Here is a 21691-nt window from a genome sequence, read left to right on the forward strand (position 1 = left end):
GGGTACGTTTTTCATCCGGCCGTGAAAATTCTGCCCCCTAGCCCAGATAGGTTATGGAAGACATCCTCTTCTGCAAACCACTGGAAACCCGGACAACAGGAGAGGATATTTTTTAAGTATTGGACAGCTTTGTGACATCAAATGGACTTTGAGATGTGTTGGTATCTGTACTGATGGCACAAAAGCCATGACAGGGAGATATGAGTGGAGTGATAACACGCATGCAAGCAGTTGCTCCCGACACCACTTGTGTACACTGCAGCATCCACCGAGAGGCTCTTGCTGCCAAGGGAATGCCTGACAGCTTGAAAGATGTCTTGGACACTACAGTGAAAATGGTTAACTTTGTTCAAACAAGGCCCCTGAACTCTCGTGTATTTTCTGCACTATGCAATGATATGGGCAGCGACCATGTAACACTTTTACAACATACAGTAGTGTGCTGGTTATCAAGGTGCACAGTATTGAGAGACGAGTTTAAAGTTTCCTTTACTGACAATAATTTTTCACTTGTCTGGCCGTTTGCATGATGACAATGTTTTTTTTTCACCTGAATGATCTGAATCTAGGATTACAGGGACTCTTCGCAACTATATTCAATGTGCGGGGCAAAATTGAGGCTATGATTAAGAAGTTGGAGCTCTTCTCTGTCTGCATTAACAAGGACAACACAGATCTTTCCATCATTGTACGATTTTTTTGTGTGCAAATGAACTCAAGCTTACGGACAATGTCAAATGTGATATAGCGAAGCACCTGAGTGAGTTGGATGCACAATTACTTAGGTACTTTTCTGAAACGGATGACACAAACAACTGGATTCGTTATCCCTTTCATGCCCTGCCTCCAGTCCACTTACTGTTATCTGAACCTCATCGAAATTGCACTGAGCTGTTCTGTGAAAATTACATTTAATCAGAAGCCACTGCCAGATTTCTGGGCTGCGCTCAGAGTATCCTGCCTTGGCAAATCACGCTGTTAAGACACTGATGCCCTTTGCAACCACGTACCTATGTGAGAGTGGATTCTCGGTAGGACTGGGCGATACGGCCAAAATATCATATGGTATTTTTCACATTTTTGACGGTATGATAGCATTAGACGATATTTTATGGTTTTGATTTATAAAAATGTGCTTTATGAGTAGTGCGTGACCCTAGGGTGTGTGGTGGCTAATTTCTGCATTACCAAATGAGGAGAGTTACAAACTTCACACACCAGTCAGAGTTATACTTAAACTACATCTTTAATAATAAGACCTTCGCAAAAGCCCTTTGACTTTCAATGATGCGCTATCCCTAATGAACCATTGAAAAGTGACTACACAAAAGTACAAATATCTTTTATAGCCAAGATACACCCCTCTCAACGTACATGACGAACCACAGATCTTAGGAACAGTTCACAAAGGGAATTTATAATTGAGAAAGGAGTATCCCTTAGCCAGATAACATTCGCTATAAATGATCGTTCAGTTTGGTCCCCAAGACGAGGTTCTAATCTTGTTCCTGGTACTTCATAGTACAAAAACACCAACTCATCCAATGGCATATATCAATTGTCAACTCTAGATACTCCCATCTCAAGTAAACCCCCTCTTGATCCCACTCCTGGACAAGCTCACTGAGGGGAGTGAATTGCGCACAGACATTGTGGAGACAAGTAATTGGTTCCCCATTAATTACACCATCCCTTCACATGGTTTAAGAATAGGTAAAGACACATTCACATATGAAGACAATGTTCCATCCTGTCCTCTTCCCTTTCTGATATTCTGCATAGCACCAGGGACATGTAAAAAACAAGCCTGACCTCTCCCCTCTCTGGGCCCCAAGTGACTGAGCCCCAGCTAAGGGAAAAGTGCAACTGCCAACATTCATTATCCAAAGGGATACATTCTAATGACAAGTATCTCACATAAGCATTTTATGCAAATAAAACATCTTAATTATCTATGTTACCCAACTAATTCTGATTCATCCGCCACAGGTGGCAACACATATATTCTAAATTATTTCAATGGGTCTTTCTCCATTAGAATTGTTTTATACTGTTCAATTCAACTTCAACCTAAAATAATTTCCTGCACTCGTTTGAGATCATTTCCACACTGCCATGATATGGGGAAAAAAACTAGGCCTTATTTTTAACCAAAAGTTGCAATTGCGATATAGATCAAAACACTTGGGTTAACTTTTAGAATCATGGAAATAGAATGTTTATTCTAATTCTATAGTTAGAATATAAATAATAGTAGGCACTTTAAATACAGTGTTTGACATGACAACGAATGGAAATGCCATGGACGAGTTATTGTGGCAGGGTAGGAACCAAAGTGATGCTCAGTGTTTCCTAGGGGACCCTATAATCTTTGGCTACATTCAATCTTTATTCATTTAGCCAACATATTAATTCTTCGCCTATTCCTCTTCAATTTAGAAGATACTTTTGCATAAACAACATAATGATTTAGGCCTCCACCTTGACTGGTATCAGGCTGTATTAGCTAGCTACTTTTGCACTGACTTAGTACTTTTATAAACTAGCGATTAGCATTAGTGGCTAACACAATTTAGCTTAACTCGCTAAGAAAATACAAACTAGCTGTTTGCAGATGTAAGAAACACAAACTAATATTGTAATTATAGAACGCTTGTGGATTTATATTAAGATCAAAGTGTAAAAACCATCGTTGTCTTCAACATTGTTGCATATGCTGCATTGACCATGCAGATTGAACGAAAGCGTCTCATGGTAAAGCAACAACATATGCGCTCCTTGAGTGACGGGGTGAGACTAGGTCTGTGTAGAAAGTGGCATGGAGATAGAAAGCGGAGAGGGATGACTCAAGTAGCGGAGTAAACTATACAAATGGACGTTACACACGGCGTAACACATTTAACAAACCAAACATTAAAATACCATTATAGAAGGTCAAGTAAAAACTCAAACCGGTCCGTTCTCGGCCCTCACTAGCATGAAAACTAAATACAGGCACAGACTGTGTGGAAAATGATTTAGGGCAGACTCTCCAATACAACCCAACATTGCAGAGTTATGTGCATCCTTTCAAGCACACCCTTCTAATTAGCCTGTGGTGAGTTATTCACAATTCTCGATGAAAAAATGAAGTTTTATATGTAAGATGGCTAAATAAAGAGCAAAATTATTAGTGAGTGTTTCAACCGAGGACAGACGATTGCATGCACTCGGCGGTCCCGTTCTTCGAGCTTGTGTGGCCTACCACTTCATGGCTGAGCCGTTGTTGCTCCTAGATATTTCCACTTCACAATAACACTTACCGTTGACCGGGGCAGCTCTAGCAGGGCAGACATTTGATGACTTGTTGGAAAGGTGGCATCCTATGACGGTGCAACGTTGAAAGTTACTGAGTTCTTCAGTAAGGCCATTCTACGTCTATGGAGATTGCATTGATGTGTGCTCGATTTTATGCACCTGTCAGCAACGGGTGTGGCTGAAATAGCCAAATCCACTCATTTGAAGGACTGTCCACATACTTTTGTATATCTAGTGTAGTCCGCTACCATCCTCAGTTGCTTTATCTTAAGTTGTCAATACCAGGTGGCTTCTCATTATTAAAGGACAACAATCATTTTTCCAACTCTCCCACACTAACTTTACAGAATTAGAAATCAATGTTTTTCATTATTAGGTATTTTATGCATGAATATGATGGCTCACAGTTTGTTGTTGGTATTTCATGTCTGAATTTGCATCTATCGAGTCACAGGTGAAGGATCCAGCTTTCTGTGATGGGTTTCACAGCCATGGATGCTATCAATAAATTAGATTACCAAATGAACAGATAATTAGACAGAATAAACAAATAGGAAGAGGTCATACCTGCAACTCCTGCAGACATTCTTTGCGAATGTGTTCCGTACAGTCACCAACACACCAGGTCAGACTTACATGGAAGGAAGGATTCTAGAAGAAAAGTTAAAAGTTCATGATTCACTCTTCATCTCATACAATAGTGTAATGGTTTATTATCCATTCTTTGCTAAACAGTAGTGTTGTCACGATACCAGAATTTTTACTTTGACACCAGGTTTAGTATCACGATACTCAATACCATCACAATACTCGATACCAACGATACCACAGCAAAAAACATAGACATAATAGCCAAAGTCATAGAATGGCATTTGATCCAGACAGATAAACTCAGCTATCACTCTGTTTAATCGTTTGGGCATCTTTTGATTTCATTATCATTACATTTTAAATGTTTTACGTCAGAATTTTCCTGAGACAGCCATGTATGCATTAATGAACAAATTATACAATTTACCAACATAATGGTAATAATTTATTTGAATAGTAAATCTCTATTGATAAACTGGGTAAATCAAGATGTACCCTAGGTCTATTCATAATACAAGTGAATGCATATTTAATAGGAGTGTGTGCATGCATTGACATATTGAGCTTGTTTTGGTTAATTTCATGGGGCTACAGATGACAGTCTGTTTCCCTTCCATGTGGCACTTATTTTATTGTACTGATCAATAACATTTGCATAGAAGTTGCTTATTTTATTAATGTGGGCTGTCGCTTTAACCAGTAATGACGTCATTCACAGAGGGGTGTGACATGTCGGAGGCAATGATCTATATAAATGATTGATGTAAATGATTGATGTATTATAATAATTGATTATGCTTATGTTGTATTAATAGAAGGGGAAGGGCTATAAGACTCCTCCCCCACTACATTTTATAGGGTCCTGGACCACAGATTTGCAATATATATATGCATTATAAGGTTCAATATTGTTCCACAGTTTGTTTCTAGTCTCTGCCTCTTATAAGAAATGGTCTGAGAGATGTGTGAGTTATTGCAGTCAAAACAGGGTGTCTGTGAGAAAGCGCCTCAAGGCTAAAGGTGATTCATAGACACAGAACCCTGCAGGGGAGTGGAAGAGATAAGAGACAAGTCAGACATACCACTGTAAGCCACACAAGAGTGGAAAATTACTGCTGAGCCCTTAGAAAACACTAAACTATTGTTCTCTCCTGCAAGTTTGTATAACTGTATATGCATGGGGTTGGTCCATGAGTAGAAGGTGTTGACATAGGCAGTTACATCACTAGGGGTTGACTGCAAGCATATTAAAGCAACTTGGACTTTTTTATTTTGCAGAACTTACTCGGAAACATGCGTGCTATGTTCCCGTTGTCAACTTCTGTCTGCAATTGCATTAATAAACGTTTGATTGATTTACTTAAAGATATTGTCTGATTGCACCAATGATTGACATTGGTGCAACCTACCGCAACAGAGCCCTCAGTTCCCTAAGGTAATAGAAACTTTGGCTGAGGGAGAGACCGATTAAGTGAATGAATAGCGTTTTTGGTGGCAACAAGCTTTGAAATTAGCATATTTTGCATCACAAACAAAGTACTTGGGTTGTGCATTGATGTTAGTTTCAGCTGTAAACTAGCAAGGAAGTTGGCCTACAAAGCTGGAAGCTACCGGTAACTTATTGCATTGTAAAGTTATTGTAGCCTGTATGGACATTGTTTTGCGAACAGTAAGTTACAGTTTCAACATTTCTACATGCCATGTCGCATTATTCAAGTGTGTTAATATAACTACACTGTCCAATTTACAGTACCTATTACTGCGGAAAAAAATGCCATGGCATTGTTTAAGAGCTCATAACAACAAAACACTTTTTTCACTACGATAAGTTCGATAAATACACCATCCAAAGGGTTCCAGAGATAACATGAAGTGTCGTTTCGTTAGATCAAATATGTGTTCATATCCTAAAAAGGTCGATATAGCATGCACAATCAATTTTGTAATTCCACTCGTTCAATTTACAAAGAAAAGGAATCTAACCCTAAACGTTGTTTCAACCAGTCAAATCACGTTCGTATGTGTTCCTCAGAGATCCTAGAGCATAACCAGGCTTCACTATATCATTAGGGGTGTAGTATATCCTATAGGACACCACATTTTTTCAGAGAGCGATGCCTTCATGGCACGCCGTTGATGCGGGCGGTCTTCACTTGATTGATTCTTAACTTTGTCAAATAAGCACCAATCGGGGTCAAACAAAGCTAGCTAGATAGCCAATGAGCTGGGCTTTACGGGACTATCCAGAAACCCTGTATCTGTCTCAAAATGTAGCTGCTAACCTTGTGCGAAAGCATGCCTTTTCCTTTTGGACAAATATTATAAGAATATTCAGAGTTATGAAGTTATAAAAACTTGTTGTTTTTCAAATGTTGAACTTATAATATGGCTACTAATACTGGAAGAGCTAAATCAAAGTCCAAGTATACAGGTTTGACGATATTCTTGCAGAAAACAATGTATGCAAATGTATGTCTCCTTCACAATTTGCCCAAATGTACCTGGGTGACTTTATACTAAATGTCATGTAGTTAGCTCATACTTCAAGTTATCCATCTGAAACTTTGCACATACACTGTTACCATCTTGTGGACACCATCGGAATTACAACCAGAGTGATGGCTAGAAATTGGACCTTTCTGTTGCATTTCAAAGATGGTGGTAGAAAAATAAACAGTGGGATTTTTCTTTGTATTTTCTTCTACCAGATCTATTGTGTTATATTCTCCAACATTCAACATTCACATTTCCACAAGCTTCAAAGTGTTTCCTTTCAAATGGTACAAAGAATATGCATATCCTTGCATCAGAGCCTGAGCTAGAAGCAGTTAGATTTGGGTATGTCATTTTAGGCAAAAATTGAAAAAAGGGGCTATCCCTAAGAAGTTAACTTCTTCGCAGAATGAGGGGGGAGATAAACATGATCCATCCCAGACTCCCAGTGCAGGTTAGCAATGAGTATGTGGAGCAGGCACGGTGCACTCAGTGGGGGACATCGGCTGTGCTGATGGACAGACTTGATCTGTGAGACACAATTGACAGAAGTACCGAAAGTAACAAGTTCTAGGACCAAACCGTTTTCATGCGCTACTAGCGTCTGAAACATGCTCCTGCAGCGACATAAAACCAATGCATCTAACAAAAGAGAGGGCTATAAGATAAGAACAAATATGTTTGGGAGATGTAATAATAAATAGAAATTACCTTTATTTAACTAGGCAAGTCAGTTAAGAACAAATTTGTATTTACAACGACTGCTTACATGAGGTGTCAGAAGAAACTGGTGAAAGAGAACAGTGATGGGTTGGAATTGAATAGTGTATTTGTAATTCGCTACATGCTTTTGTGTTCAGACCTTGTAAAAATTGTCAAGGGTGAACTACTCCATGGTGCCGTCCACTGCTTTCATAAGCTCTAGTAGCTGAGCCTGTCCTGTGGAGACTTCCATAGCCAGGAATGTCCTGTAGGGGAGAGCAGAATACTAGATCATAAGACTATGATCTAGTACATGACCATGCTGTCAAATCAAGAAGAAAAAAAATTGGTGTAGACTACTGTGAAATGCTTACTGACGATCCCCTTCCCAACAATGCAGAGTTAAAGTAACCTAAATTTGCTAAATATAAAGGAAATTGTGACAAAATAACAAGGCTATATACAAGGAGTACCAGTACTGAGTCAATATGTAGTGGTACGAGGTAGTTGTGGTAATATTTACATGTAGGTAGGGGTAAAAGTGACTGGGCAATCAGGATAGATAATAAACAGAGTACCAGATGCGTATGTGAAGATTGTGAAAGTGTGTCTGTGTGAGTGGCGTCAATATGCATGTCTGTGTGAGTGTATGTAGTGTGTGTTGGAATGTCAGTGTAGTATGTGTGAGTAGAGTCCATTGAGTGTGCATAGAAACAGTGAAATGCAAATAGTCCAGGTAGCCATTTGATTAACTGTTCAGCAGTCTTATGGCTTTGGGCTAGAAACTGATCAGGAGCCTTTTGGTCCCAGATTTGGCGCTCCGGTACTGCTTGCCGAGAGGTAGCAGAGAGAACAGTCTATGATGGGTGGCTGGAGTCTGACAATTTTTAGGGCCTTCCTCTGACACAGCCTGGTATAGAGGTCCTGTATGGCAGGGAGCTCAGCCCCAGTGATGTACTAGACCGTACGAGCTACCCTTTGTAGTGCCTTACGGTCGGAAGCCAAGCAGTTGCCATAACAAGTGGTGGTGCAGCCAGTCATGATGCTCTCAATGGTGCAGCTGTAGAACTTTTTGAGGATCTGAGAGCGCATGCCAAATTTGTCCAGCTTCCTGAGGAGAAAGAGAAGTTGTCATGCCCTCTTCACGACTGTGTTGGTGTTTGGCCCATGATAGATCCTTAATGATGTGGACACTGAGGAACTTGAAGCTCTCGACCCGCTCCACTACAGCCGCGTCGATGTGAATGGGGGCATGCTCGGAACAGGCTTGGCACATTTTGATAAGAGATCCTACTGTACCTGGTTTTATCATCATTAGAGTGGACCTTCAGTTTCTCTGCCAAAGAAATGAACCTATAAAAAAGATTTCAATCACTTTACCTCATTCAGACTATCTAGCAGAGTATTTGTTTCCTGCCAGCATACCTCTGGTGACATGCATCCTCTAACCAAAATATAACAGAGAATAGTAACACCAATTCCACAAACAAAAGGGACAAAACATAAATGTTGTTTGTACTATAGCAGATCTCCTGCCATGTGCCAAGCCTGTTCTGAGGGACTGTATGGAAGGCTGGATCCAGTGATGCCTCAGAACCACTGTCTTAGACTGAGGTGAAACTCATCTGTATGAGTGAGGGAGATATCATGGGATCCTGCTACTTTAGTCATCTTATCAAGCAGCTCCAAGAACCCTTCCTCTGGGATGTCTAATGGAGGAACATAAGAAGAAGTAGTGGGATGTTAAGACAGAGAGCAAACAACTCTTCAAGACAAAACCATTGTGCATGTGATGCGAGTGTATGCAGCTCTGAAGATAAGACATTTACATGGAAGGTACACATAAGTGGCCCAGTTTCCCCTCTCCTCTCGTGTTTGAAAGAGCGAATCCGTCCACCATGTTGTATGCTGTCCACAGTCTGTGGGTCATCATCTTCCTCTGTAAACATGTCAAGCAAACTGCCAGGAAGAGGCAGTCTGGACTTTGAGTCATCTTCCTCCCTATGCACAGAGACACTTGCTAAACTGGGATTGTGATTGCAGATACACATGCATGAAATAATTTAGGAAAATGCAAGATAAATCAATGAGACAGCCTACTATGAAATCGCTCAAACTAGTACATCTTATTGATAACAAAGAATAGTTTAAACAATGTTCAGGAAAGGATGCTACCTTGTTTTGGTGGTGTGTTCCTCTGATTTGTGCTTCTTCCTTGATGAGTTAACATCGTAGCCTTTTTGTTACATCCTCTAATAGTACATTTTATATTTCCTCTTCAGAGCTGCTACTGTAACTGACTAACATGTTAATATGCAAAGCTTTCAATTACAAATTCACAAATACACTTTCTTGATTTCTAACATAAAAATAAGAAATCGGAACATTGAAGTTATAGAAGCACTGACCAATGAACGGATTGCGCAGGCTTGCGATATACTTCCGATAAAAACAAACCGTTGTTGTGGTCATTTATTTCCCCCTGAAACAAACAACCGATCAAATTGTTTCCATATTCAGTGACGTTCTGAAAACATTTTCACAGTAGACTATATTTAATCATAATTTACATAATGGTAGTATAATTTAAGTAGCTGCGTGTATGGTATATTTTCATTTAAATGTGATTATCAGAACATAAGTGATTATCTGAAACAACCTCTTCATATAAGCATCTGCATGGGTTACAAAACATAGCAAGGCACCACACATTTATATAGCTTTCCCTTACTTACAATCAATGACATTATTTGTGAAAATAAACAACAATATTACTGTAATGCATCGCTATAAATAGATATTCACTGAAGAAAGATAAAAGCTGTTCGTTGCAGGTTCCGGGTGTATGTTGTGAGCGTGCCAATTAAACCTTGGATTATTCATGTTCCCGTGCCTGGGCAGGATCTCTGAGGCTAGTCAGTTAGCTAGCTAGCGTTTTATTTATTTTTTTAAAAATCGCCTTTTTAAGCGGGAGGAGTATGGGCTAGCGATCACATATTGACAGGGCGTTGACAAAGTTAACCATTCTGGGCAAAATAGAATATTACACATTTAGTGGGGTCATTTAGAACGACACAAAAGCTCTGCATTTTTCGGCCCTGGTGCCAAACCCGCTTGACAAGAGAGCAAACAGATATTCGACTGACCGAGGCTGAATGCGGATATGAAAGGAGGTATTATTGGGCCTACGAATACTTTTTCTGTCAAAATCGTCAGACGCTACAAAAAACTCTCCGCAAAACGTTAAAGGTATGTTACCAGCAATACTGTCCCAAATATGTTACTCATTTATGTACTGCGTCTATAGATCAGTTTAATACAATAGCTGAATATTTTCCAATCCCAACATTACAAGCAAACGCAACGTTAGCTAGCTAGCTCGCCATACAGATGTATGCAACTATGCTTCTGCTATATGAGACAGCGACTGCCGCCCGGCTCCGTTAACAAATGATGGGCCGTATGCTTTTCTCTCTTGTGTGGAAAATGCAATGGGGTAACTACCTAGGTAAATCGAGTTGTTTTTCTTCGGTTTACATTCGTGCGCAAACACCGACCAAATGGTTGCTTATTGATTGCGCACGCTGTGGATGATTTGAATATGCATGTCACCAATACTGTAATCTTGGGGAACACCGATCGTAAATCAACCCAAACCAGTATGATTTACATATTCATCAAGGAGTAACGTTAAGAGCATTACTAGGCATTAGTGCTCACCCGATAGAATGTCTTGAAAAATAGCCTGATGTACTCGGACGCACCAGTTTAAATACGGTCTGCCTCCCTATAATACATATAAATAACAACCTGGACTCAGTGGAAGACGGAATATAGTACATTTAACGTGTTTCCCTTCATTTAGTATGATATGTTACGTTCGTATGGTATGTATTAATTTGTGGATATCCAAATATGATGTTACAAATTACAATTCAGATATGTTACGAATTCCAATTTGTAAAATGTATTACGAATTTGTAAATAGGTATGATACGTTAGCTAGTTGGCTAATTTTAGCTAGGCTAGGGGTTAGGTTTTTATTTTTTTACATTTATTTAACTAGGCAAGTCAGTTAAGAACAAATTCTTATTCACAATGATGGCATACTGGGGAACAGTGGGTTAACTGCCTTGTTAAGGCAATGCTCTAACCACTAGGCTACCTGCCGGGTTAAGGTTAGGTGAAGGGTTAACAAACATGCTAAGTAGTTGCAAAATAGCTACCCAGCTAGCAATGAGGAATTGGCCCAGAAGGGCCCTCTTCCGTGGGGCTGGAACTGATTGAATCGGCCCGGTGTAGGACTCTGTCCGGAATCAAAATGAATGACTGCCCAGAATCGGACCAAGTACATTGGGCCATTTCCGTCTACCAGAATTCAGCCAACTTTGCCGGCATCTTACCAGAATCTCCCCGATGCAAATTTAAATAAATATATACAAAATTACCCGATTTTAGTAATTTGAAATATTACTATTATACATTTTATACATACAAATTCTACCCATCCACAAAAAAAAACATTTTGTCTCAGTGGAAACCTGGTGACCGTGTCAGCGTGCATGCTCCTAGCCTGCCACAGGAGTCGCTACAGCGCAACGGGACAAGGCCATCCCTCCCCTAACTCGGGACGACGCTGGGACAATTGTGCGCCCCCTCATGGGTCTAACGGTCACGGCCGGGAAGGGTCTCGAACCAGGATCTGTAGAAACGCAGTTTGCACTGCGATGCAGTTTCTTAGACCGCTGCGCCACAACGTTTTTAATGCTTATCTATTGCCTTGACCAAAGTATCAAAATACTACACAGGACTCTTAAAGAATTTAATGTTAAATACAATTAATTAAATACATTTTTTTTTAATCACAGAAACAATGAGGAAAAATAAATAAATAAATGTTAATTATATATAGCAGCCTGTGTAATCATCTGCCAGAGAGTAGCCCCAATCGGCCCGAGCCTCAAGTAATACATTTGGGCCAGACAACTCTCACCGGAATCGGCCCAAGCCCCAAGTAATACATTTGGGCCAGATAACTCACCAGAATTGGCCCGAGTCCCAGTAATACATTTGGGCCAGATAACTCACATCGGAATCGGCCCAAGCTCAATCCCCGCATCCTAGATATAAGTAATACTGCCGAAGGTGGCCCAGACTCGGGCCGAGTCTGAATCTCAGCGGAGTACCCCGACTCTCAGCTGGAATCGGCCCAGATCCACTGTGCTAGCTGGGTACTAAGTAAAGTTGTCCGAGATGAGATTCGAACATGCCGCCTTTGGGTTGCCAGATGTTTGTGTTTTATATGCCCACCCATCCTCCCAGACCAATCATCCTCCTTTTAGTTTTTGCCTGAAGTAACCTATCTTATGTAACCATACCAAACCTAACATATCATAGTAATTTGAGTGTGCAGGATTTACATTTTACTATGTTATGTCTAGTCTATGATACCAGGTTGAAAATAAGGGCATGTCTTTTGATTTTGATTGTTTGGATATGGCTATCTTGTAGTGTGTTTGTGATGATGGATCATTAGACAAGTAAGCAGGAATGAAGTAGCCCTCCACAGCTGCTTTTAATCTGATGGATGGATATAGTAGTAGCAGTGTTGTTTTCTGACCTGCTTCCTCTGAAGTCTGGGGAGGCAGGTAGGCTAGTGGTTCGAGTGTTGGACTAGTAACCTGAAAGGTTGCTAGATCGAATTCCCGAGCTGACAAGGTAAAAATCTGTCATTATGCCCCTGAACAAGGCAGTTAACCCACTGTTCCTAGGCCGTCATTGTAAAAAATAATTTGTTCTTAACTGACATGCCTAGTTAATATATTTGTTTTATTTGTTTTTTAAAGTCTATCCTTTTGTGCTCTGATAATTATTCTGTTGTCTCAGGGGAAGTCTCTGTGAAACTGAGATCTTGCACTTCTTCTAGGATGCCATACCGCACACAGTACTAGTGAATAGTTTAATAATAATTGTTCCCTTTTTCTGCAGTCATCAGAAGAGGACTGAAGACGCATGGAGACAGTGGGTTTAATTTTTTCTAAATGTAAATGTCTTTGCAGCAGGTGTTCTTCCTCTGCATATAATTTTCAGACACCCAATCTATTGCATCCTAAAAACAATTCCTTTTTATATGTATATATTTTTATATTTAGTGATGTTCTCCACCGAAATGGCAGACTAAATTACTGACTTTCCACCCTACCCACCCGTCCACCAATCAATGTACCTTTGATTTTTCTTCATAAAAGCCCCCACTACGATACAAAACTGAATCCCTACACGAGAGCCAGGATGAGTGAGGCGTGGCAGCAGCATGCTGTTGCTCCCCCTCCGGTGGTGCACACCATACCACCGGGGGCGGAGAACGCGTTGGGCTGCGCCGTCTATGGTATCGTCCTGCAGCCTGACCCCGCTCTGCAGCAGTCGCAGCACCAGCATGGCCAGCAGCACAGCCAGCAGCATGGGCAGCAGCAACACCCTACCCAGGTACAGCAGCCTTCTCTGCAGGTAGTGGGCGAGGGCGGTCACAAGTGTGGAGCATGCGGCCACGACATCTCCCACCTGGCCAACCCACATGAGCACCAGTGTATGGTGAGCCAGGACCGCTCCTTCCAATGCACCCAGTGCATGAAGATCTTCCACCAGGCCACTGATCTGCTGGAGCACCAGTGTGTGCAGGTGGAGCAGAAGCCCTTTGTGTGTGGTGTGTGTAAGATGGGCTTCTCCCTGCTCACCTCGCTGGCACAGCACCACACCTCGCACAACAGTACCAACCCCATGAAATGCTCCATCTGTGAGAAGACCTACCGACCAGGCTCCTCTGGGAACACCACGCCCAGCTCCTCTGCCACCAACCCTCAGCAGCCGTCTGCTGATGGAGCCTCTTCCAGTGGGAGTGTGGCAGTGGGATCCTCTTCCTCAATTACATTTCCATCGGCCCGTGACAGGCCCTACAAGTGTTCCGTCTGTCAGAAGGGTTTCAGGCACCTGTCAGAGCTGGCCCGCCACGAGCGTGTGCACACTGGAGAGAAGCCCTTCAAGTGTGACACATGTGACAAGAGCTTCAGCCAGTCCTCTCACCTGGCCCATCACCAGCGCACCCACAGCTCTGAGCGCCCATACAAATGTGCTGTGTGTGATAAGAGCTTCAAGCACCGCTCCCACCTGGTGCGCCACATGTACGCCCATTCCGGAGAGCACCTGTTTAAGTGCAACCTGTGTGAACTGCACTTCAAGGAGTCTTCTGAGCTGCTGCATCATCCATGCCACCCACAAGGGGCACGCCCCTTCCGCTGTGCAACCTGTGGAAAGGGCTTCAAGCGTCCATCAGACCTGCGGCAGCATGAGCGCACTCACTCTGAGGAGCGTCCCTTCCACTGTGAGGAGTGCCAGATGAGTTTCAAACAGCAGTATGCCCTGGTGCGCCACAGGCGCACACACAAAAACCCATCTGACCGCCCCTTCAAATGCAACCTTTGTGACAAAGGCTTCTTGCAGCCATCCCATCTGCTATACCACCAGCACGTCCATGGCATGGAGAACCTGTTTAAGTGCGCATCCTGCCAGAAGGAATTCAGTCAGTCAGGAGAGCTGCTGCGCCACAAATGCGGTGAGTCGTCCTCTTCATCTAGGGAGACAGACAAGCCTTACAAATGTGATGTGTGCGGCAAGGGATACAAGAAGAGTTCGACACTGCAGCGACATCAGAACTCGCACTGTCAAGAGAAGCCCCTAAAATGCTCCCTATGTGACCGCCGCTTCCTGTCATCCTCAGAGTTTGTGCAGCACCGCTGCGACCCGTCCCGAGAGAAGCCCCTCAAGTGTCCCGAATGCGAGAAGCGCTTCAAGTACTCATCTGACCTGAATCGGCACAAGCGTGTCCACACCGGGGAGAAGCCCTACAAGTGTGCTAGCTGTGATAAAGGCTTCAAGCAACGGGAGCACCTGGCCAAGCATCAGAGTGTGCATTCCAGAGATGCCCAGTTCAAGTGTGTTTGGTGTGGAGAGCGCTTTGGAGACCTGGGAGCTTTGCAGGAGCACACAGTCCAGCACACAGCTGAAGGAGGGGGTTACCCTGTGCCACCTTGCATATAGTCACGCCCCTCCGCTCTGTACAAGTTCATAGCAAACGTCCCTGTCTACCATTAATTTGCAGCACCCAGCTTAACACACTTGAACTGGGCTTCTCTGGAGTGCACACTCTGGTGCTTTCCAGAGATACCCAGTTCAAATGCTTTGGAGACCTGGGAGCCTTGCAGGAGCACACAGTCCAGCACAAATCTAAAGGGAGGGTTACCCGATGGTAGGTTACTCTGTGCCACTTCTTATCCAGTCCATAGCAAATGTCCCTGCCTACTCTTAATTTGCCCCCAGCATATACAATCCATACCCTCACTTCCCATCTGAAAACTGATACCAGTCCACCCTAAGAAACCCATACAATTTATAATTGTTAAAAAAATAAAAAAATAAATAGAAGTCACTGCCAAGTGTCACTGCTTTAGGGCTACTGTCTGAAGGACAGAGGAGGAGAAACCAACAAGGATATGTCTTTCACTTCAAACTCTAGGGTGGATGTTCTAGTCCAGGTCATTTACTCTATCTATCCTTACCTTCTTGAATCAACTTCCCTGCAAGTGGGGAACAAAATAAATGTAAATCACCACATTAGCCTACATTTCTGTCTATGAAAAGCTTTGCATTTGTACATAAATGACCTTGTAGATTAAAAGGGGATGTGGACCAGTTCCCCTTGTGATGACCTGCTTGACTGGTGTGTTGCACCATGACCCAGAACTATTCTCTTGCCCACAGTGGTTGTCACTCCAGAACGCATCTACAGAGATCCTGCATGCATTAATGTTCCATTCTCTTACCCAGGATACTGAAGACTTTTATGATTGCTAAGTTTCAGCAGCTGCTACAGTCTACTGATGGCCTCTTGCTTTTTTTAAATTTTGGAATCAATGACGCTGTATCAACTCTAATATAAAGTGTTTTGTTTGGTGGGTGGGTGGAGGGTTGAAATTATTGTGTATTGGTTACTTTTCCACAACCTAATCACTGTAGTAGCAGTGTATGCATATCAGGAAATGGAACCGGTTCAGGGAACAGAACAGGAAAACCAGAAATATCACCAAAAAAAACGGGGATCAGAACCGGGAACGAAAGTGATCTATACTTTTCCGGAACAGAACCGTTATTTTAAAAGCATGGGAACTGGGTAATAATGTTATTTTACGTTCCAGGTATTTTTTTACAGTCCCACAAACGCAACAATGCGCCTATGCAAAGCCCTCTCTGTCACTCAAAATCTTTGTGTGTGTGATTTTATTTTTTAAAATGTTTTATTAGAGAAGAATGGATTAACTTTATCAATGCTGGTTAACTATAGTATCCTTATCACGTCTCGCATTGGATTTATTAACTACAAAAAGGTAAGATGTGTTTTTATTTTAATTCTGATGCCGCTCTGCACACACAAGCTTGTTAGCTAGCTCTCGTCCAACTTTAAGCCAACTCTTTTCAAAGACATTCAAAGTTCCTTCATATACGCCGCTCCTCCGTAGGTATAATTCTGTGGGCCTAGTTCATATATCACAAGATGCCCAGGGCTTCAAGCCTCCTCCACCTTCTCTCGATCTTTCCCCACCTGCAAAATTTGTCGCGTCTCGCGCCCTACACTTGTTTACACATGCAGTAGATGTCAGACAACTATCGCTTGCCCAGTGCCATAGCAAGCTGCTCTATCCTCACTGATTGGTGAAGTCATTTAATGTTGAGCTAAATGTAGAGGTTTAAAAAGGAATTGTATAAATCATTACTTTCTTGGGTTCGAACCGGTTCAGAACATTAATTTTGCTGGTGGGAACAGTGCAACGCAATGGAAAAAAATAATGGTTCTGTTCTTCAGAACGAAACAATTGGAAAATAATTTTGGTTCCAACCCCTGACACATATACAATAAAATCAGACACCTCTACTCTTTGCTTTAGTATTTTTATGATTTTTTTTTATGTACACGAATCAACTCCAACTAGAGGTGGTTTCTTTTTTTAAATTGTTTTTGTGCTATTGTGAAATATTACAAAAGTTTGTGACTGTATATGTGGCCATCATTGTGGCAACTATAGTTTGTACCAAAACACCATTGTACTGCAGCAGATCCCAAAGGTGTGGAGATTAACCAGCTGAAGTATCAAGACATCTCACTGGTATATAGAAATATATATTTCACACTAATATACAGTTCATATTCCTACAGAGATCAGTGAAGAGTATCTGTGCTGAAAATGTCTAAAACCTGATCAAGCTTCCTCTTACGGCGTGTATGTAGTACAATATGTATGTGCGTATGTTTACCAGTTCGGTTACAGAAGTTGCATAACTGTCTTGTTTCTAAAACTGCATTGGCTGTTTTGTATGTTACAACTTTTTATCATATGAGGACTTTAAATGTTTTTCATCTTTTGAAGTCATAGTTATGATAGTGGTGGTATGTTGCAAGTTTCCAAGGAGAACATTCTGTCTCTAAGCCCTACAAGGATTCTGACCCCTGGTGCTCCTTTGTGTTTATTTGGATGAATGATTGTTGAATCATGTCTGTGAAAATGGAATTCTGGCTGTGAAGTGAATTGTATAAAACATACATCTGGTGTAGAATTTTGTCAGGTCTGTATAGTTTTTGTTAACCCCAGTTATGTCAAACATATCTGCAGTATATTTGTGCAGATCATTTTAACGTCTGGATTTTATAGCCTTGTTTTTTTTATAGCATCCTTACCAAAATGGGCTGCTTAAGCTTGATTGCAAAAGTTATGGATTGAACCTCTTTATAGTCTGTAAGTGGTAAGACAACTAATAAGGCAAAAATCTGTGTCAACTTTGAGGGCAAATCAATGTGGCTCAAAGTGATTTTGTGTGTGTGTGGAGAGGGGGGTCTTTTTTCAAAGGAAGTATTTCAAGGGGATGTATTCTGTTGTGGTTTGAGTGCAGTATTGGAAAATTATTTTATGATAAGGTAATGCTAGCTTTGAGGAAGGTTCTTTTTTTATAATCAGTTTCAGTAGACTGTTAAACTGGGGTCAGGGTAATTTAGAAACCCATTCTACTCCAGAACTGACTGCCTCAATGTTGTTGCTCTGTTTCTTGTACTGTGCTGTGTTTTTTGTTTTCTCCATCGTCACCTGAGGTGGGCTAACAGTTTGTCATTTGTCGTCGTTCATCTGGCATTAAGACAACATCAAAAAGCAGTTGCGAATTGAATTGAAAAGAAAAGTACTGTATATGTTTAGTTTATATAAAACATTTTTTAAATATTATTTTAAAATCTATATGAATATTTCCATTCTTGGGAGGAGGTAACAGGGCCTTTTAGGATGTAATGGAGGGAGATGTTTGATTGATGGAAGGGTCATTAGGACTGTGATTGACATGACTTTTGATCTGGTGTAGTGCATAACGGTTAGCCCCTACCTATTGACCCTGCTTTCTCTGTTCTGTGCATGCCTGCTGTGTTAGTTCCTGTAATCTGTCCTAGGTATTAGTGCTTCAGATGGCACTTATTCCCACATAGCTTTTTTCAAATTGTTATGTGAAAAAATAATTGTGACAACGTACAGTATGTGTACATTCATGCTAAAATATCTGTATGTAGCATTCAATACACACAGCACTAACAAATAAACTTTTTATAAAGGGGGGGGTGTCATGTATGTTTAATTGCAGAGGGGACTGGCATGTATTCTTTCAGGATTTTTAAGTATGTAGATTAGGTAGTTAAACAATATGACGATGTGTACATTCAGTAAAATCACGTTTTCTCATTTGTAATAGGGTGTGTAATGCTTGCTTAAATACAGACTATAACATGTCCTTTATGCCACCCAGAAGAAATACACTGCACTTACCATTGATAATGTAATGTACAAATATAACACTCATTTTGTAGTTAATTGTAATCTCTGTTAACCCAGAACCAAAATCTTGCATAATTCAGTCAGATGCTATTTGTTTACATAGTCTGTCAATAGTAGAGTGGTTATGCTGCAAAATTTTACGTTCATTTTGTGATTAAAAGCAACCAATTTGGTACAACTGTAGATGTGTATACCCTGAAAATATTTTTTCAAAATGGCCTAATATCCAATTTATATAGAGGACTGCTTTGTGGTAAAGGCACCAAATTAGTCAGAGCTGAAAAGATTTAGATATGGAGCCACCCCAGATTTTGGCCATCTCACAACATGGCTGCCAACTAACTATTTTACAGTTCAGAAGGACTATTTTGAGAAATGCATTTGGCAGAGTAGATTTACATAGCCTGAAAATATTTTGATGCTGAGCCACCCCAGATTTGGGGGCTGTGGCAGCCATCTTTGAAAATGACTACCTAGCAGTACCAATATTTTACAATGACTATTTTAAGAGAAAGGCTCCAAATTTAAGATTTAGGCTTAGATATGGAGCCACTACAGATTTGGCCCCTGGGGCTGTGACGGCCATCTTACAAAATGGCCACTATCGGTAATACTTTACAGTTCTGAAGGCTTTTTTGTGAGAGAAACACAACTTTAGTACAGAGATGAATGTATGTACAATGAAAAGGTCTGGCAGCATTCTTAAATGCATTTGACCCCAATTAGGCAAGATGTTGTACTGTATGTTATAGTTTAGAGATTATTGTGTACATCTCCCAATGTTTTGGTAACATACCTGCTATTGGTTCATATATGGCATTGGTTGATGTACATTGTACAGCATACAATTGAATACAAGCTGTCTGGTCAGGTCCAAAGCCACAAGATTTTGTTTAGTAGACAATAGTAAGTTAGCTGCTTAGTTACAGTGCTTTTGATTCTGTGCTCATCTCTTTTGATATTCTGCTTTGCTCCACTGATCCAATAATACAGTGTATTCGGGAAAGTATTCAGACCCCTTGACTTTTTCCACATTTTGTTACGTTACAGCCTTATTCTAAAATTGATTAAATTGTTTTTTTCCCCTCGTCAATCTACACACAATGCCCCATAATGACAAAGCAAAAACAGGTTTTTAGAAACTTTGGTTGTCCTTCTGGAAGGTTCTCCCATCTCCAAAGAGGAACTCTGGCGCTCTGTCAGATTGACCAGTGGGTTCTTGGTCACCTCCCTGACCAAGGCCCTTCTCCCCCGATTGCTCAGCTCTAGGAAGAGTCTTGGTGGTTCCAAACTTCTTCCATTTAAAGAATGATGAAGGCCACTATTTTCTTAAACTTTCAATGCTGCAGAAATGTTTTGGTGTCCTTCCCCAGATCTGTGCCTCAACACAAGCCTGTCTCTGAGCTCTATGGACAATTCCTTCGACCTCATGGCTTGGTTTTTGCTCTGATGTGCACTGTCAACTATGGAACCTTATATAGTCCAGGTTGTAATTTTTATTAGGATCCCCATTAGCTAACGCTGTGAGGCTAGCTAATCTTCCTGGGGTCCAACACCAATTATCAAGACATTACAAACAACCACAAATCAAGACAAACATTCAACAAGTAGACAATACAGACAATTAAAATACCTGACAGGAAACACATTTAACATTCAGTTGATGCTTTCTATTTCTGTGTGCCTTTTCAAATCATGTCCAATCAATTGAATTTACTAAAGGCGGAGTCCAATCAAGTTGTAGAAACATCTTAAGGATGATCAATGGAAACAGGATGCGCCTGAGCTCAATTTCAAGTCTCAACGGAAGGGGTCTGAATACTTTTGTAAATATAAGGTATTCATGTTTTTAATTTTTTTAATAAATTAGCAAACATTTCTAAAAATCTGTTTTCACTTTGTCATTATGGTGTATTGTGTGTAGATTGATGAGGGGTAAAAAAATATTTTATACATTTTAGAATAAGGCTGTAATGTAACAAAATGTGGAAAAAGTCAAGGGGTCTGAATACTTTCCGAATGCACTGTAATTATCTTAAAATATAGCTGCAAGCAGAAATGAATGGGGTTCACAGGATAACAAAGGACACAAGACCAGTTAGATAACAAAGCAAGCACTATCATGTAGGAACTATCTTCCTTTATGTGCAATCATGAGTCTAAATAAAAAATGTGCTAATATGCATCTACTTGTATAGTTTGGCCATCTTTGAATGCATCAACATTATTTTTTCAAACTCTTCAGGGACCATTGTGATGAGACCAAATTTGGAGTGAATCAGACTTATTCCATGACAAGATTATTTTAAGCAATAGTGTTACATTGTAAAAAAAAAACTGAATTGTTAATATACTGAACAAAAATATAAACACAACATGTAAAGTGTTGGTCCCATGTTTCATGAGATGAAATAAAGGATCCCTGAATTTTTCCATGAGCACAAAAAGCTTATTTCTGTCAATTTTTGTGCACAAATTTGTTTACATCCCTGTTAGTGAGCATTTTGCCTTTGCCAAGATAATCCATCCACCTGACAGGTGTGGCATATCAAGAAGCTGATTAAATAGCATGATCATTACACAGGTGCACCTTGTGCTGGGGACATTAAAAGGCCACTCTAAAATGTGCAGTTTTGTCACACAGCACAATGCCACAGATGTCTCAAGTTTTGTGGGAGCATGCAATTTAC

At 40.9% G+C, this 21691-nt stretch overlaps 1 protein-coding gene and 1 long non-coding RNA gene across 6 annotated transcripts; one reads left to right on the plus strand and one right to left on the minus strand.

Annotated features, from left to right (window-relative positions):
* Window positions 1-7075: 7075 nt before the first annotated feature.
* LOC115151853 (uncharacterized) lies at window positions 7076-9926 on the minus strand. Of its 2 annotated transcripts, none has more exons than XR_003867376.1 (3): window positions 9259-9926; window positions 8913-9084; window positions 7076-7349 (listed from the first exon to the last, which is right to left on the minus strand). It is a non-coding gene; the product is annotated as an uncharacterized LOC115151853 (long non-coding RNA). The 2 variants fall into 2 exon arrangements; XR_003867377.1 differs by lacking the exon at window positions 7076-7349 and adding an exon at window positions 8268-8792 and having other exon boundaries at window positions 9259-9919.
* A 42-nt stretch (window positions 9927-9968) lies between these two features.
* On the plus strand, window positions 9969-19184 carry LOC115151850 (zinc finger protein 319-like). Of its 4 annotated transcripts, none has more exons than XM_029696147.1 (3): window positions 9969-10332; window positions 13072-14692; window positions 14858-19183. In XM_029696147.1, exons 2-3 carry the CDS (start codon window positions 13375-13377, stop codon window positions 15175-15177), a joined length of 1638 nt encoding a protein of 545 aa, XP_029552007.1. In that variant the 5' UTR covers window positions 9969-10332; window positions 13072-13374; the 3' UTR covers window positions 15178-19183. The 4 variants fall into 4 exon arrangements, with proteins under 4 accessions (XP_029552007.1, XP_029552005.1, XP_029552006.1 ...); XM_029696145.1 differs by having other exon boundaries at window positions 13072-13104; window positions 13332-19183; XM_029696146.1 differs by having other exon boundaries at window positions 9970-10332; window positions 13072-15006; window positions 15264-19183.
* Window positions 19185-21691: the final 2507 nt, after the last annotated feature.

This window comes from Salmo trutta, chromosome 17, assembly GCF_901001165.1.
Source record: "Salmo trutta chromosome 17, fSalTru1.1, whole genome shotgun sequence".
Taxonomy (NCBI): Eukaryota; Metazoa; Chordata; class Actinopteri; order Salmoniformes; family Salmonidae; genus Salmo; species Salmo trutta.